Raw genomic sequence first — 15,798 nt, 5'->3', positions numbered from 1 at the left:
GTTGGAGGTTGCTTTGTTGTGTCCTGTAGTCAACATTGTGTTACTATTGTTTTGAGATATAAAGCCAATAATGTGTCCTGCATATTGAATCTATAGAGCTGGTGGAGTCCTGCAGAGCTTCTAGAATCAATGCTAAAGGAGGTGCTTTGCTGATGTCCACTAGGCAGATTACATGGGGTGTATCTTCCAGAAATCATTGACATAAAGGATAAATGTGGAGGAATCACACAGGATATTGGACTAAATGGGAAATTTTAAAATAATAAATGATTGACAGAGAATGTGGACAGGATACATTGAATGAAATCAAACAGCCATGGTTGTGCTGTCCAGATACTTGATTTTCATTGCACAGTCTAAACCCAAAATGACATTAAGTGCATTTACATGTGAACCGAGATAATCCTTGTATAATTTGTTCTTTTCATGTTCAATCAAGAATCCAAAATCATAATAATAAAAAAGTGTTTCTGCAGTTTGAAAAGGCATGGTTTTAAATGAGACACTGTAAAGTAGCAAAAATAACCATAAATTCGCAAGACTAGAAAAGTGCTTAGGTCTTCACATTGTATACAGTTATTTCCGTGAGAGTGGTTGAGCGCTGATTAATGTCTTCTAAAGCGACACAATTGCTTAAGGTGCAAAAAAGATCAATATTTAAGTACTTTTTTAACTCTAAATCATCGTTTCCAGTCTGCAGCGGTATGCACGTGTGATGTAATAGCTTTGGATGTCTCAACTGAGAGGAGAACGAGAGATTATGTCTGTAACACGGCAATGTGAATACGTCACACAAGAGACCACATGAACTCCACCCTCTCCTGAAGTTTACTGGAAGTGTTTGATTAAAGTTAAAAAGTACTTAAATATTGTTCTTTTTAAGCACCAAAAGCGATCGTGTCGCTTTAGAAGACATAAGTTTAACCGCTGGAGTTGTATCGATGAAGTTTATGCTGACTGTCTGTGATTTTTGGAGCTTCAAAATCTGATCACCTTCCACTTGCATTTTAATAACTTATTGAGCTAAGATATTTTTTAAGTTTTTCTTCAAATGTGTTCTGCTGAAGAAAGAAAGTCATACACACCTGGGACATCATCAGGGTGTGTAAATGATGAGAGAATTTTAATTTTTTGGGTGAACTATCCCTTTAAAACGTAAACAGTGATGCGCACAACACGTGCATACATTAGATAAGCTGGTAAGAATGCAATAAAATGTGTTTACATGCAACGTGAAATTGGGGCAAAAAAAAATCTACCTCTGCTGATTGTTTTATGCTTAAACTGTTTCTGACCTTACCTCGATAAAGAAACATCTTACACGTTAAGAACAATGATTCTATTCTGAAATGGCATAAAGTTAATTTTTGTACATTCTTTGGCTATTTTTCTCTCACTAAGAATGTTGACTTCAATGTTTCCAGTTTATAACTTTCACAAAATAATTACATTTCTCAGCTTGTAATATGTTTGAATTTAATATAAGGGTGTGGAAAACATATATAGGATTATGCCCCCAAACAACAAAACACATACAAATTTTCTTAACCTTGTAAAATCTATGGTACAGTATGCTCACATATGCCAATGCAAGGGGAAAAAAAGAGAGAGAGAGAGAGCGAAAGAAAGAGAAATATGTAAAATGGTCCAAAAACAGGTTGCCAGTTTGGTACACAACAGAATAGCATTTCCCCCTTAGGCTATGTGCCTCCACAGATGTTTCATTCAGCCTTTGCAGCATTTAGCCACTCTAAAAGTGCTTCAGCCACTGCTTTCTCTCCCATTGTACTGTGAAGGAGAGAGAGAGAGGGAATGACAGGGACAGGCTGTTTACTACCACCCCTCCTCCTTTCTCCCTGTGTTAGCTTGAGGGAGGCAAAGGGGTGGAGGTGGGGGACGTTTGGGGCGGCAGCACAATTGCGAAGGGTCCAGCTAGAAGCTCCGGGCGGCAGAGAGGGTCATAGAATGGAGCACCACATCTGGGCCTCCCAAATCCTGAATCCGCCGGGTGGGTGGTCTCCTCTCTCCACACCCATTCTCTCCCTCCCTATTTCTCTCAGTCACTCTCTCACTTCTCTGCTATCCCAACACCTCCAAGAGAAATGATTAGCTCATCCACTCTGGCCAGCACTTCAACTCTGATGTGGCAGTCAGTGGCACTGACTGGATTTATTCAGAGCTAGATTAGAGAGCCTCATGGGTGAGCTGCATGGCAAGACCCACAGAGGGAGCCACTGCCTCTGCTGCTGCCTCAGGTTCTTGTGTTGGGCAGCTGGTGGGCTCCTTTCACTCATACAACTAACTGGGTGGCAGTTAGCACTAATCCTGTCACTGATTACCTCTGGCATGAGGAAATAAACAGTAATAAATTCATGTATGCCCTCCTTCCGTCAATACACACACACACACACACACACACACACACACACACACACACTCGGTGCAGCTATCCTTATGAGGACTCTCCATAGACATAATGAATTTTATACTGTACAAACTATAGATTCTATCCCCTAACCCTTCCTCTAAACCTAACCCTCACAAAAAACTTTCAGAATTTTTACATTTTCAAAAATAAAACATCGTTTAGTATGTTTTTTAAGTGATTTGAATTATGGGGACACTAGAAATGTCCTCATAAACCACATTTATAGCATAATACCCTTGTAATTACCAGTTTGTAACCTAAAAAAAGTCCTCGTAAACCACCCAAACACACACACACACACACACACACACACACACACACACACATTTCCAACCATTAACCCCCCTTTTCAACACTTTTCATTGTTTTAGTGTTTATCATGTCTTTCATATTCTTTCTATATGAGTATGAAATTATAGCTCCAAAAGCAAAAGTCTGACAATAGACATTTATAACTTCTTTTGTATGTAAGATAATTTTTTGACATGGTATACATATGCGAGATTTAGAATTGCATTACTGTTTTAGAAAAATATGACATTTTATTGTTTATTGATTTTTCATTAAATACAAGTTATTGTCATATATTAGAAATGTATGTATACAAGTAAACTGCAAATGTAAACAAGTAAAATGCTAATTAAGAGAATAGCATTGATATAAACATGATGTCATGGTTACAGGTTCTCTCTGAACCAATCCAACCAGTTGGTGAGGTTTAAGAAGATTATCTTGTTTTCTCATACTTACAATGACACCTTGTGGCTAGATGTAGTTTTACATGACAATATTCAAAGTATGAATATTAATGTAATGCATCAAATGAGTATGATGCCCTGTGAATTTGCACTGAGAAATACTGTCACTGCCTTTTACAGTAAAAGACTTTCAGTGATATTTTCAAATTCTCATGGACAAAGTTCCTCTGATGCCATTTATCTGATACCATGCATGTGTTTGTGAAATACTGTTTTAAAATGATTCCGAATCAAATTAAAAACAGTGTAGTTGAAAGCCATGAAAATTCTTACTTAAGTGGGGTTACACCACAGAAATTCTTGTCTTATGAAAGTCTACTGTTTACTTGTGTTATTTTTAGGAATGGACTATTTCTATGACGACTTGGGCACTGGCAAGTATGAGGGAGGTATTAAATATCTATTCACATACAGTGTATGCACCACAGATGTTGTCCTACAGCTGTATTTCCTGTTTTCTTGACTTTAAATGGGATTACACTATAATATCAAACATTACAAAGCCCACAGTACCTATGTATTTCAGTTTGTAGACAGTGGAAAATATGGTGCAAGGGGCAGTACAAGAATTATGCAATTTCCTTAAGTGCCTTTTTTGAGAAACTGTCTGATGCATCCTGTGCTGGTCACAGAGGTGGAAGTTTCAAAATATATTTCACTTAGATCTTACTGTATTAAAGAAGGAACACTCATTTGACTAGAGTCTACATTATGGAAAAAATGTGCTGCGTGTCTATTCATCTCCTTATTGGTATGTTTTAAGATATATTTGTGTGTTTGTTTTTTGTTTGTTTTACAATTTTATACAAATAGATAATAATAAAAAAAAGTGGCTTCTAATGAATTGTCTGTTGCCTATGATTGGATTGGAGTGAGGATTTTTTTAATGTTTTTATTTTTTTTAATTTTTTTTTTATTTAGCCATTATTTTAGGGCTGTCAATCAATACAATTTTTGAATCAAATTAATTACATGAGATGCCGATTAATTCATCAAATTAATCTCAATTAATTGCATATATCAGTATTTGCGAAACACTAATAAATATATCATTATAAATATAAATTATAAATTATATGTCAAATGATCCCAAATAAGGATAATTCATTATAATCAAAAGAATTAAATTATCATACAGTATAATATCTATAATAAATATAGTAATTCAGATAATTTAAACATATTAAGTTAAGCATTAGACAATACAAAAAGTGGCTTTAGAAGTCAATATTTTGTTTGTTTTATTTCCATGTAATTGCAAATAAGCTTATTACTGGCCTACAGTTCACAGCAAGTTTGTCAATCTGTCTGAGGTAGACTTGTGCTGTTTTCAGAAAGCGTGTCTTCTTGCATTCCGTCAACAAATTTTGTTGGTCTGTGTTCACATGTGTCAGATGGATGCTTTTTGAGTGTTTCACTGTGGTGTCGCTGGTTTTCAGCATCTTGCGCCATAAATGCAGCATTTTTAGGTTGCTTAGTCAAGTTAAATGTAGTTTGAAACTTTGAAAAACTCATCTCGAGACCCCTGTTTTCTGTTGAGCTTCGTCCAGCTGTATTCTGATTAAATTGACAGCCTTAATTTGATTACAATTTTCTCCCTAAATTGCTTCTCATAAAATGACCTAATCAGTCCTTCTCTGGTAAAATCCAGGTGTCTTTCTTGGCCTGACTAATGCTATTGAAAATGAGGCAATGACCACGATAACCACCATGGAACCCACCACTGCTCCAGTTTCAATGCCTCATGACAACACAACCAAATTCAAAGACATGTCAGAGTACTTAGAAGGCAACTTTACCTCTTCAAACACTGCAAACTCCACTTTTCCCTCTCAAAACACCACTGTTAAATATACCACTTCAGCTGAAGATTCAGGTAACTGGAAAGAAGTAAAAAGCTTGTTTCATTGTGCTTGCTCATTATTTGTGTCCAACTAAACCTGAAAAGTTGGTATCTACACACTTAATGCTGCTGATAACATGGTAGGCAAATTTGTAAGCCAGGTTATACTGTATGCTATGCTGCTCGCTTGAGCATATAAATAAGAATCTCTAAGTGCAAAAAGGACATCTGATGATCTTTATGTTTGCATGGTCAACAGGTTCTCCCACTCCTCCTACCTCAAAAAATCCTCAAACCAGCAATGACACCACACCAGTTCTACCAACCAACACAACTAGCAAGACTGCAAAAACCACCAGAACCAGCAAAACTCTGGCAACCAGTAAGATTGAAAATATTGCGTATTATCATGACTGCATGCATAATGATCACAGAATGTGCCACACTTTAAAAATATATATCGCACTTGATTTTGCATTAAAGAGCAATGTGAGAGTACCTTCAGAACATTAATTTGTCTTTTGTTCATATATACTGAGTCGTTCTTACACAGGAAGGAGGCCTTTTCTGTGGCCTAGTGCTCTTGACACTGACATCATCTGCTAAAAGATTAAATGTAAAATAAATTACTTTTATCATTTACTTAAAAAACTAAGAAAATCCTCCACATGAATTCATAATTATTACAGTATGTAAGTTGTATGATGATACCTAAATTGTTAGTTATATAATTCATTGCATGATTTTGATAGTTGTCTGACCTCTGTATTCTCTTTCTTTTATGTTAATCATATAAAAAGGCGCTCATCGATGACAACTGTGCCGGCAGACTACAACTAGTTTATGAAATTGTTTTACCCCCCAAAACAGAGCACCTGGAGGAGCACTTTTAGTTTTGAAAACAACTTGCTTTTCATTTAAGCATCAATTTCTTCTATTTGTGCATTGAGTTGCAAATATAAGCATTATTATTATCTATTTTATTTATTTTTACAGCAACTATAGTACCAGAACCTAGCTATGGATCAGGTGAATTGTATTCTCTCTTTATTGTCAGGGTTTATTTATTCATGCTCTTTCAGTTTTAATGTTTGTTTTGAATTGATAGATCAAAATATGGTGACCGGGCACTTGTTCATTCGTACCGTTTTTTTCTCCAAACAGCTTACATAATTATCTTGATTATTATTGCTGTGTTCATCACTGGGATAATAGTTTATTTCTGCCTTCAAAAGAACACCAGGGTAAGAGATTTTTGCAAATTATTATAAGGTTGTTTAGGTTGATATAAAACATCTAAACAGCAGCTGAAGTTAAATCCAAAGTCAGTATTAGAAATCAATAAAAATTTACTAGCTCTCTATGCATTCAGTATTTTATAATCATTAGATTGGACATCCAGTATGTCCATTTTGATATTTATCTAATGCAGAGGTACTTTGTGGATTTACATCCCAAACAGGAAGATGCTCAGATCCCACTCAGCACAGTGGATGGAGAGGTGTTTGACTCCACATCAGTGAAAGGTACCTGACTTTCCTAACACTCTATCACCACATGTATTTCTTTGCTTAACCCTCCTATGGTCTTCATAAATGAGCCCTACTTTTGGTACTCCCAGTCATTTTTGACCGGAAAGAGCAAAGATGTAATTTATTTATTTATTTATTATGATGATGATGATGATGTTAATGATACCATTTCTTCTTCCCTTCAGTAATAACAATAAAATAATCAGAATCAGAATGAGCTTTATTGCCAAGTATGCTTACACATGCAAGGAATTTGTCTTGGTGACAGAAGCTTCCAGTGTACAAACAATACAACTACAAGACAGAGATAATAATAATTTTTTTTTAATCAAATAAAAAGTGAATGGAAAATATAAGTATATATCGTAATACACAATAATAAAAAAAAATAAAAAAATAAAAATATATATATATATATATATATATATATATATATATATATATATATATATATATATATATATATATATATACGTATGTACAAATACAAATCTGTTAAATACAGATGCAAGGGAATGTATGGCAGAAAAGGCTGGATATGTTGGATGAATATAAATGTGTATTGCACATAATTATTGCTCACTGGGGCTGTTTTAACTGTTCATGAGATGGATAGGCTGAGGGAAAAAACTGTTCCTGTGCCTGACGGTTCTGGAGCTCAGAGCTCTGTAGCGCCGACCAGAAGGCAACAGTTCAAAAAGGAAGTGGGCTGGATGAGTGGAGTCCAGAGTGATTTTTCCACCCTTTTTCCTCACTCTGGAAGTGTACAGTTCTTGAAGGGGGAGCAGGGGGCAACCAATATTTCTCTCAGCAGCCCGAACTGCTCTTTGTAGTCTTCTGATGTCCGATTTCATAGCTGAACCAAACCAGACAGTTACTGAAGTGCAGAGGACAGACTCAATGACTGCTGAGTAGAACTGTATCAGCAGCGCCTGTGGCAGGTTGAACTTCCTCAGCTGGTGAAGGAAGTACAACCTCTGATGGGCCTTTTTCACAGTGGAGTCAATGTGGGTCTCCCACTTCAGGTCCTGTGAGATGGTAGTGCCCAGGAACCTGAATGACTCCACTGCTGCCACAGTGCTGTTTAGAATGGTGAGGGGGGTCAGTGTTGGGGTGTTCCTCCTAAAGACCACTATCATCTCCACTGTTTTGAGCATGTTCAGCTCCAGGTTGTTTTGACTGCACAAGTGAGCCAGCTGTTCAACCTCCCTTCTGTATACAGACTCATCGTCATCTTGGATGAGGCCGATGACAATAGTGTCATCTGCAAACTTCAGGAGCTTGACAGAGGGGTCCTTGGCAGTGCAGTCATTTGTGTACAGGGAGAAGAGTAGTGGGGAGAACACACATCCCTGGGGGGCACCAGTGCTGATTGTACATGTGCTGGAAGTGAATTCCCCCAGTCTCACTAGCTGCTGCCTGTCCGTCAGAAAGCTGGTAATCCACTGACAGACAGACGTGGGAACAGAGAGATGTAATTTAGTCCAGAGAATAGCTGGGATGATGGTGTTGAAAGCTGAACTGAAGTCCACAAAAAGGATCCTTGCATATGTCCCTGGTCTGTCCAGATGTTGCAGAATATGATGCAATCCCATGTTGACTGCATCATCCACAGACCTGTTTGCTCGATAGGCAAATTGAAGGGGATCTAGAAAGGGTCCAGAGAGCTCCATACCGAGGCAGCCATCAGCGGCACCATTTTTTGTTTGCACTTCTTTTGGAATTTTATGCTACTTTGATCTTATTTACATGTCAATTTCTACATTTAACCATTAATTTGCATATGCAAATAAGAAAATGTATGAAACTTTAGTACATTAAAAACCTTCTATAAGTTGAAACTTGAAGAAAATACAAGAATATGACATAGTGTATATTGGAGGCAGATTGCTGCGATCTGGTGAACAAAATATAAATAACATGACTTGAAAATAATTTTGTGACAATAATAGCCAATAGATGGCTGCAGTGTTCTACGCAGCCACCTATTGTGTTGTCTGATTGCTTGCTGTAACCTAAATTTATATTTTATTATAAGTTGTTTGTATTTGGATATATACAGAATTTAGAAATTATCAGACTATTATTTGTCAAAGTTTATCATTTTAAAATTGATTTGAAGTGTCAGTTTTGGAGTTATCAGAAATGAACAGCAAAATTGTGAAAATTTAATCAGAGTATAAAACAGAAGAATAAGAGTAAACATTTTGCAATTTTAAAATTTCTATAGTAAAAATTTATTTCAAGTCAGTGAGGTGAACAGCAATAATGAACAACAATAAATGCAAAAAAGGAAAAAAATTATAAACAGTAAGGACAGTAAAGAATGATGCAGTTTCTTCATGCATCCGTGGCAGTGTACTTATGATGGCATGTACCCTGCAGATGGATTTTTTTTTTTTTTTTTTTTTTTTGTGCATTTTTTGCACACCATGCTGGTTTTAATGTCTCTTGGGGGACAGTCCGCACACCTTTATTTCTGTGTGTGTGTGTGTGTGTGTGTGTGTGTGTGTGTGTGTGTGTGCATGTGTGTGTCCAGGTATTTCCTACATTATGGGGACCAAATATCAAGGATAGTAAAACCTGAAATTTTTGGTTAGTTACATTTGTGCAGTAGATGTGAGTTCTTCATATTCTTCATTTATCTGTGTTTTTTTTTTATTTATATATATATATATATATATATATATATATATATATATATATATATATATATATATATATATATATATATATACCTTTCATTTAGTTAAGCAAACCAGGTGTCAAAGATAAATGCAGGTGATGAAATTTTAATTCATTTCTATAGGTTTTAGTTTTGTTGCTTATTTTGGTTTTGACTTTTCCCCTAACAAACTAGTGAAAATTGCAGAATGGAAATGACTGCAGTTGACTTGGAAAATAATAGGTTACAAATTTCCCCCTAACCTAAGTTTTGCAACACAAGACATTTTTATTAAATCAGCAAAGTGATTCCGGTCAGAAATGAGCGAAGACCATAGCAGGGTTAAAGCGATAGTTCACCCAACAATAAAATTTCTGTCATCATTTACTCCCTCTTATGTTGTTCAAAAACTGTATGAATTTCTTTCTTCCATGTTACACAAAGGAGATGTTAGACACAATGCAGCCTCAGTCAACATTCACTTTAATTGCATCTCTTTACTATACACTTAAATTATATGGTGACTGAGGATGTCAGCAGGGGTTTGCCTTAACAGAAAATTCTCCAATATTTACAGATTTTTTTAAATACTGATGGATTTTTTCAAATGCTTTCCATCATTTTGACAGATAAAAAAGAAACAAGCAAACAATTTAAACTCAGTTTTGTTCTCTCTCTATCTCTATCTCACTCCCACGGTGTGTGCCCTGCCCTTGTTTTTTGCCTGGTATAAAGATGTGTTTAGGGTGATCCGATCACAAGTAGACAGGTGCCATCACCATATACAGACACATCACAATATACACCTGATCGTAATATGTGTCTCTTTTGACCACTTCTGTTCAGATTTCAAAAGGAGCGTCTCTGATTTCATGACTGTACACATAAATCATTAGTGTACGTCAGTGTGTTACAATATGACAATAAAGCGCAAAAAAGTTTAAGAGCAAAAAGAAACACGTGGCACTGCTTTTCTGCCAATTATAGGCTACCTGCATTTAATCTTAGCACAAACATGACATTTAGAGCAGAATTCCCTGTTATTTTAGTGAAGTACTTGTTTTAACTGAGCTGATGTGCTTGTTTCTTATCTGTGTTACTTTAAATTGATATCATGCACAAGTTCTGGGAAGTCTTGTTCATGAGTATATGAGCTTTTACAAATTGTCCGACCAAGTGGTTATTTCCTTTTAAGCCACACGTAAATGGCAAAATGTAAAAATCTTGTTATAGCTTAGCAGTTGACTAACAGGTAGAACTTTCACCCTAGAACTCCTGTTTCACCAGACTCGCACTTGAAAATAGTATAAAACAATTGTCAAAAGTCTATTATATAAACTGTACACTGCCATGTACATGACATTATAATGGATGCTACGCCCCTGAATGTAGCCTCAGTATTTATGAAATGAAAACATGTATGAATGATAAAAAAAAAAAAAAAGACCATGATTGATATTTTATTATTCAGTCTGTCAGAGTGACTGATAAAGATTTTTTTTTGCTCAATCTCTGGTTGTCAGTCCCTGAAATTCTGACCATCATCCCCTTTCATTTTCCACTGAAGAAAGAAAATCATGTAAAATCAAATAAGTAAATGTTGAGAGAATTTTCATTTTCATCTTTTTAAACTATGTTATACACTGTTCCCAAAGACATGCAAACATTTAGTCCTGTTGAGTCCAGCATACCATTAAAGGGCCCTGAACCTGTGAAGGATGATGAAAAGCCTAGGGGAGAGAAAGGTAAGATACAAGCTGCTGATTTCTGTGAAAATACTGTCTGGTATCAACTTTCCCTTCAGAGATGTTGTTTTATGTTTGTGTATTATAAATATATATATATATATATACAGTTGTGCTGAAAAGTTTGCATACCCTGACAGGAATTGTGTCTTTTGTCTTTTATTTAAGGATAGTGATCATATGAAGCCATTTATTATCACATAGTTGTTTGGCTCCCTTTTAAATCATAATGATAACAGAAATCACCCAAATGGCCCTGATCAAAAGTTTACATACCCTTGAATGTTTGGCCTTGTTACAGACACACAAGGTGACACACACAGGTTTAAATGGCAATTAAATTCCCCACACCTGTGGCTTTTTAAATTGCAATTAGTGTCTGTGTATAAATAGTCAATGAGTTTGTTAGCTCTCACGTGGATGCACTGAGCAGGCTAGATACTGAGCCATGGGGAGCAGAAAAGAACTGTCAAAAGACCTGCATAACAAGGTAATGGAACTTTATAAAGATGGAAAAGGATATATAAAGATATCCAAAGCCTTGAAAATACCAGTCAGTACTGTTCAATCACTTATTAAGAAGTGGAAAATTCGGGGATCTCTTGATACCAAGCCGAGGTCAGGCAGACCAAGAAAGATTTCAGCCACAACTGCCAGAAGAATTATTCGGGATACAAAGAAAAACCCACAGGTAACCTCAGGAGAAATACAGGCTGCTCTGGAAAAAGACGGTGTGGTTGTTTCAAGGAGCAAAATATGACGATACTTGAACAAAAATGAGCTGCATGGTCAAGTTTCCAGAAAGAAGCCTTTACTGTGCCAGTGCCACAAAAAAGCCCGGTTACAATATGCCCGACAACACCTTGACACGCCTCACAGCTTCTGGCACACTGTAATTTGGAGTGACGAGACCAAAATCACAACCATAAGCACTATGTTTGGAGAGGGGTCAACAAGGCCTATAGTGAAAAGAATACCATCCCCACTGTGAAGCATGGTGGTGGCTCACTGATATTTTGGGGGTGTGTGAGCTCTAAAGGCATGGGGAATCTTGTGAAAATTGATGGCAAGATGAATGCAGCATGTTATCAGAAAATACTGGCAGACAATTTGCATTCTTCTGCACGAAAGCTGCGCATGGGACGCTCTTGGACTTTCCAGCACGACAATGACCCTAAGCACAAGGCCAAGTTGACCCTCCAGTGGTTACAGCAGAAGAAGGTGAAGGTTCTGGAGTGGCCATCACAGTCTCCTGACCTTGATATCATCGAGCCTCTCTGGGGAGATCTCAAACGTGCGGTTCATGCAAGACGACCAAAGACTTTGCATGACCTGGAGGCATTTTGCCAAGACGAATGGGCAGCTATACCACCTGCAAGAATTTGGGGCCTCATAGACAACTATTACAAAAGACTGCACGCTCTCATTGACGCTAAAGGTGGCAATACACAGTATTAAGAACTAAGGGTATGCAGACTTTTGAACAGGGGACATTTCATTTTTTGCTTTTTTGCCATGTTTTTTTTTTTATGATTGTGCCATTCTGTTATAACCTACAGTTGAATATGAATCCCATAAGAAATAAAAGAAATGTGTTCTTTAAAAATGGTACATATATTACCAATTCTCCAAGGGTATGTAAACTTCTGAGCACAACTGTATATACATACATACACTGGCAGCCAAAAGTTTGGAATAATGTACAGATTTTGCTGTTTTGGAACAAAGTTGGTACTTTAATTCACCAAATTGGCATTCAACTGATCAAAAAGTATAGTCAGGACATTACTGATGTAAAAAAAACAGCATCATCACTATTTGAAAAAAGTCATTTTTGATCAAATCTAGACAGGCCCCATTTCCAGCAGCCATCACTCCAACACTTTCTCCTTGAGTAAACATGCTAAATTGCTAATTTGGTACTAGAAAACCACTTGCTATTAAATCAAACACAGCTGAAAGCTATTTGGTTCATTAAATGAAGCTTAACATTGTCTTTTGAGTTGCCACAGTATGCAATAGACTGGCATGTCTTAAGGTCAAAATTACGCTAAAAATGGCAAAAAAAGAAACAGCTTTCTCTAGAAACTCATCAGTCAATCATTGTTTTGAGGAATGAAGGCTATACAATGCTTGAAATTGCCAAAAAAACGGAAGATTTCATACAAAGGTATACACTACAGTCTTCAAAGACAAAGGACAACTGGCTCTAACAAGGACAGTAAGAGATGTAAGTACATCAGGGTCTCTAGTTTGAGAAATAGCTGCCTCACATGTCCTCAGCTGACAGCTTCATTGAATTCTACCCACTCAACACCAGTTTCATGTACAACATTAAAGAGAAGACTCAGAGGTGCAGGCCTTATGGGAATAATTGCAAAGAAAAAGCCACTTTTGAAACAGAAAAACAAAAAGAAAAGGTTAGAGTGGGCAAAGAAACACAGACATTGGACAACAGATAATTGGAAAAGAGTGTTATGGATCTTAACCCCATTGAGCTTTTGCGGGATCAGCTAGATTGTAAGGTGCGTGAGAAGTGCCCGACAAGACAGCCACATCTATGGCAAGTGCTACAGGAAGCATGGGGTGAAATGTCAGCTGAGTATCTGGACAAACTGACAGCTAGAATGCCAAGGATCTGCAAAGCTGTCATTGCTGCACATGGAGGATTTTTTGATGAGAACTCTGAAGTAGTTTAAGAAGTACTGAACATTTTTTTCAAATTTGAATAGTCATTTTTCATGTTATTAATGTCCTGACTATACATTATGATCAGTTGAATGCCACTTTGCTGAATAAAAGTACCAATTTCTTTCCATAAGAGCAAAATCTGTACATTATTCCAAACTTTTGGCCACCAGTGTGTGTGTGTGTATTTATATATATATATATATAGAGAGAGAGAGAGAGAGAGAGAGAGAGAGAGAGAGAGAGAGAGAGAGTACTGAGAACTGTGCAAAAGTCTTAGGCACATAAGATGTTTCACAAAAGCATTTGTCTTAAGATGGTTATTATTTGTATCTTCAGCTTTAGCGTGTCAAAAGGAAATATAAATGTTAGACTCCCAAACATTGCTTTTGCAAATAGAAAAGATTAAAATAGAAGAACAGGGAGCCCTGCAACAGATGTCATGGCCCCCACAAAGCCCCCCACTGAACATCGAGTCAGTCTGGGATTACATGAAGAGACAGAAGCAATTGAGACAGCCTAAATAGATAGAAGAACTGTGGCGAATTCTCCAAGAAGCTTGGAACAGCCTATCTGCCAACAACCAAGAAAAACTGTGTCCAGGTGTACCTAGGAGAATTGGGGCTGTTTTAAAGGCAAAGGTGCTCACACCGAATATTGATTTAGCTTTTTTATGTTTACTGGACTTTGTATGACATTAAGTGATAAATTAAAACTATTTATGTCATTATTTTTGAAGACATCCTCACCATGCAACATTTTTCACAAGTGCCTAAAACTTTTGCACAGTACTGTATATATATATATATGAGAGAGAGAGAGAGAGAGAGAGAGAGAGAGAGGGAGAGAAAGGGAGAGAGCATGTTGTGGTATCAAATGTTTTCTTTTTAGAATGGTTTTGAATAATGTATCAGTGATATTCTCTTTTTCCAAGCTGTTTATTCCTTTCATTTGAAATTGTCACCTTCATAACAAGGAAATCAATGGTTCTGTGTATGTCCGTTCATGTACTGTATGTTTCATGAATTATCATTAAGATCTTTACAAAGAACTATGATCATCTTATGAAGCAATAATTAAGTGTATGTGAGGAGAGTGTTATCTTGTTTTTAACTTCACAGATATGTAACGGGAAGCAAACCCATGCTGTTGATAACTGATAAGTAATTTGTAACCCTTGAAAAGCAGTAGTCAGAGTTCAAAGCTTCACTGACCAAATATTGTTTAAGAATAAAGCCCTAAGAGCAGGAATATAAAGCTTTAATTATCTAAATCATCACAGTTATGAACTGTACATTCTATGCAAGTAATGCTAAACTCAAAAATGTGCTTTCAGTTATTGCACAAATAGTCTGGGTATAGTTGGAAACCCTTGGTCCACCAGCTAGACCAGCATCAAATCAGTGAAAATCAACATTAACCAGCATAGGCAAGCAATTACATGCTGGTTAAGATGTTTTTTGTAGTTGAAAGCTACATGTCCAAGCCCAAAATCTAAAAAGAACAAGGATTTTATGAACTAGTTGCAATAACAGAGAGCCCCACAGGATGGACCTCTAAGACAAGACTGGGGAGCTGCCAGACTCCTCTCAGAAGTGAACCACACATTTTACATCTATGTAAAAACCAAGTTAGCAAATAAGGAAGAAAAATCACCTGTAGGGCCACAATGTAGCTAACTCCATGGCAATGGTTTATTCATTTATAATGAATAAACGTCAAAAGCCTTAACCCCCTTTAAAACCAAAACTTGAGAACCTTTGATAAAAATAAACTCAGCTTTTGGATTGTTCAATTTCTGCATAAGAATCTTTATGTAAAATATTGACATTTAATGAACAAAGAACAAGCAATTATTTCTGCAGTACAAAATTATATGCAACACCAATTATCAGTATTTACGCAATAATAACAACATTAATTATTGAAAAGTTGCCCTCTGAATTTTATGAATTTATATGAGCGTGTTGAAAATGTCCTTACTGCTTAAAGTAGATTGTGGGTGGTTACTGAATAAGATGCAGGTTTTTTCAAAATTGGAAGAACTATTTAGTTAATTCGCCCCGTACTCTACAAAAATGCATGTGAGCTGACAGAAGGACCTTTCCCTTCTTTACACTTTCCAAGATCTCAGTGTCA

General features: G+C 36.5%; 1 protein-coding gene across 1 annotated transcript in view; it reads left to right on the top strand.

Annotated features, from left to right (window-relative positions):
- Positions 1-3,810: 3,810 nt before the first annotated feature.
- The window catches only part of LOC127444849 (uncharacterized), a 32,348-nt gene continuing 20,360 nt past the window's right edge, over positions 3,811-15,798 (top strand). Inside the window, exons 1-7 of the mRNA XM_051704429.1 lie at positions 3,811-3,937; positions 4,838-5,062; positions 5,289-5,411; positions 6,026-6,058; positions 6,194-6,273; positions 6,492-6,555; positions 10,882-10,971. Coding sequence (XP_051560389.1) covers positions 3,898-3,937; positions 4,838-5,062; positions 5,289-5,411; positions 6,026-6,058; positions 6,194-6,273; positions 6,492-6,555; positions 10,882-10,971 — 655 coding nt within the window. The 5' untranslated portion in view covers positions 3,811-3,897. The remainder of the gene's footprint in view (positions 3,938-4,837; positions 5,063-5,288; positions 5,412-6,025; positions 6,059-6,193; positions 6,274-6,491; positions 6,556-10,881; positions 10,972-15,798) is intronic.

Source organism: Myxocyprinus asiaticus, chromosome 8 (assembly GCF_019703515.2).
Source record: "Myxocyprinus asiaticus isolate MX2 ecotype Aquarium Trade chromosome 8, UBuf_Myxa_2, whole genome shotgun sequence".
NCBI lineage: Eukaryota > Metazoa > Chordata > Actinopteri > Cypriniformes > Catostomidae > Myxocyprinus > Myxocyprinus asiaticus.
The sequence above is the reverse complement of the archived record's forward strand: the minus strand, read 5'-3'. Positions and strand labels throughout refer to the sequence as shown.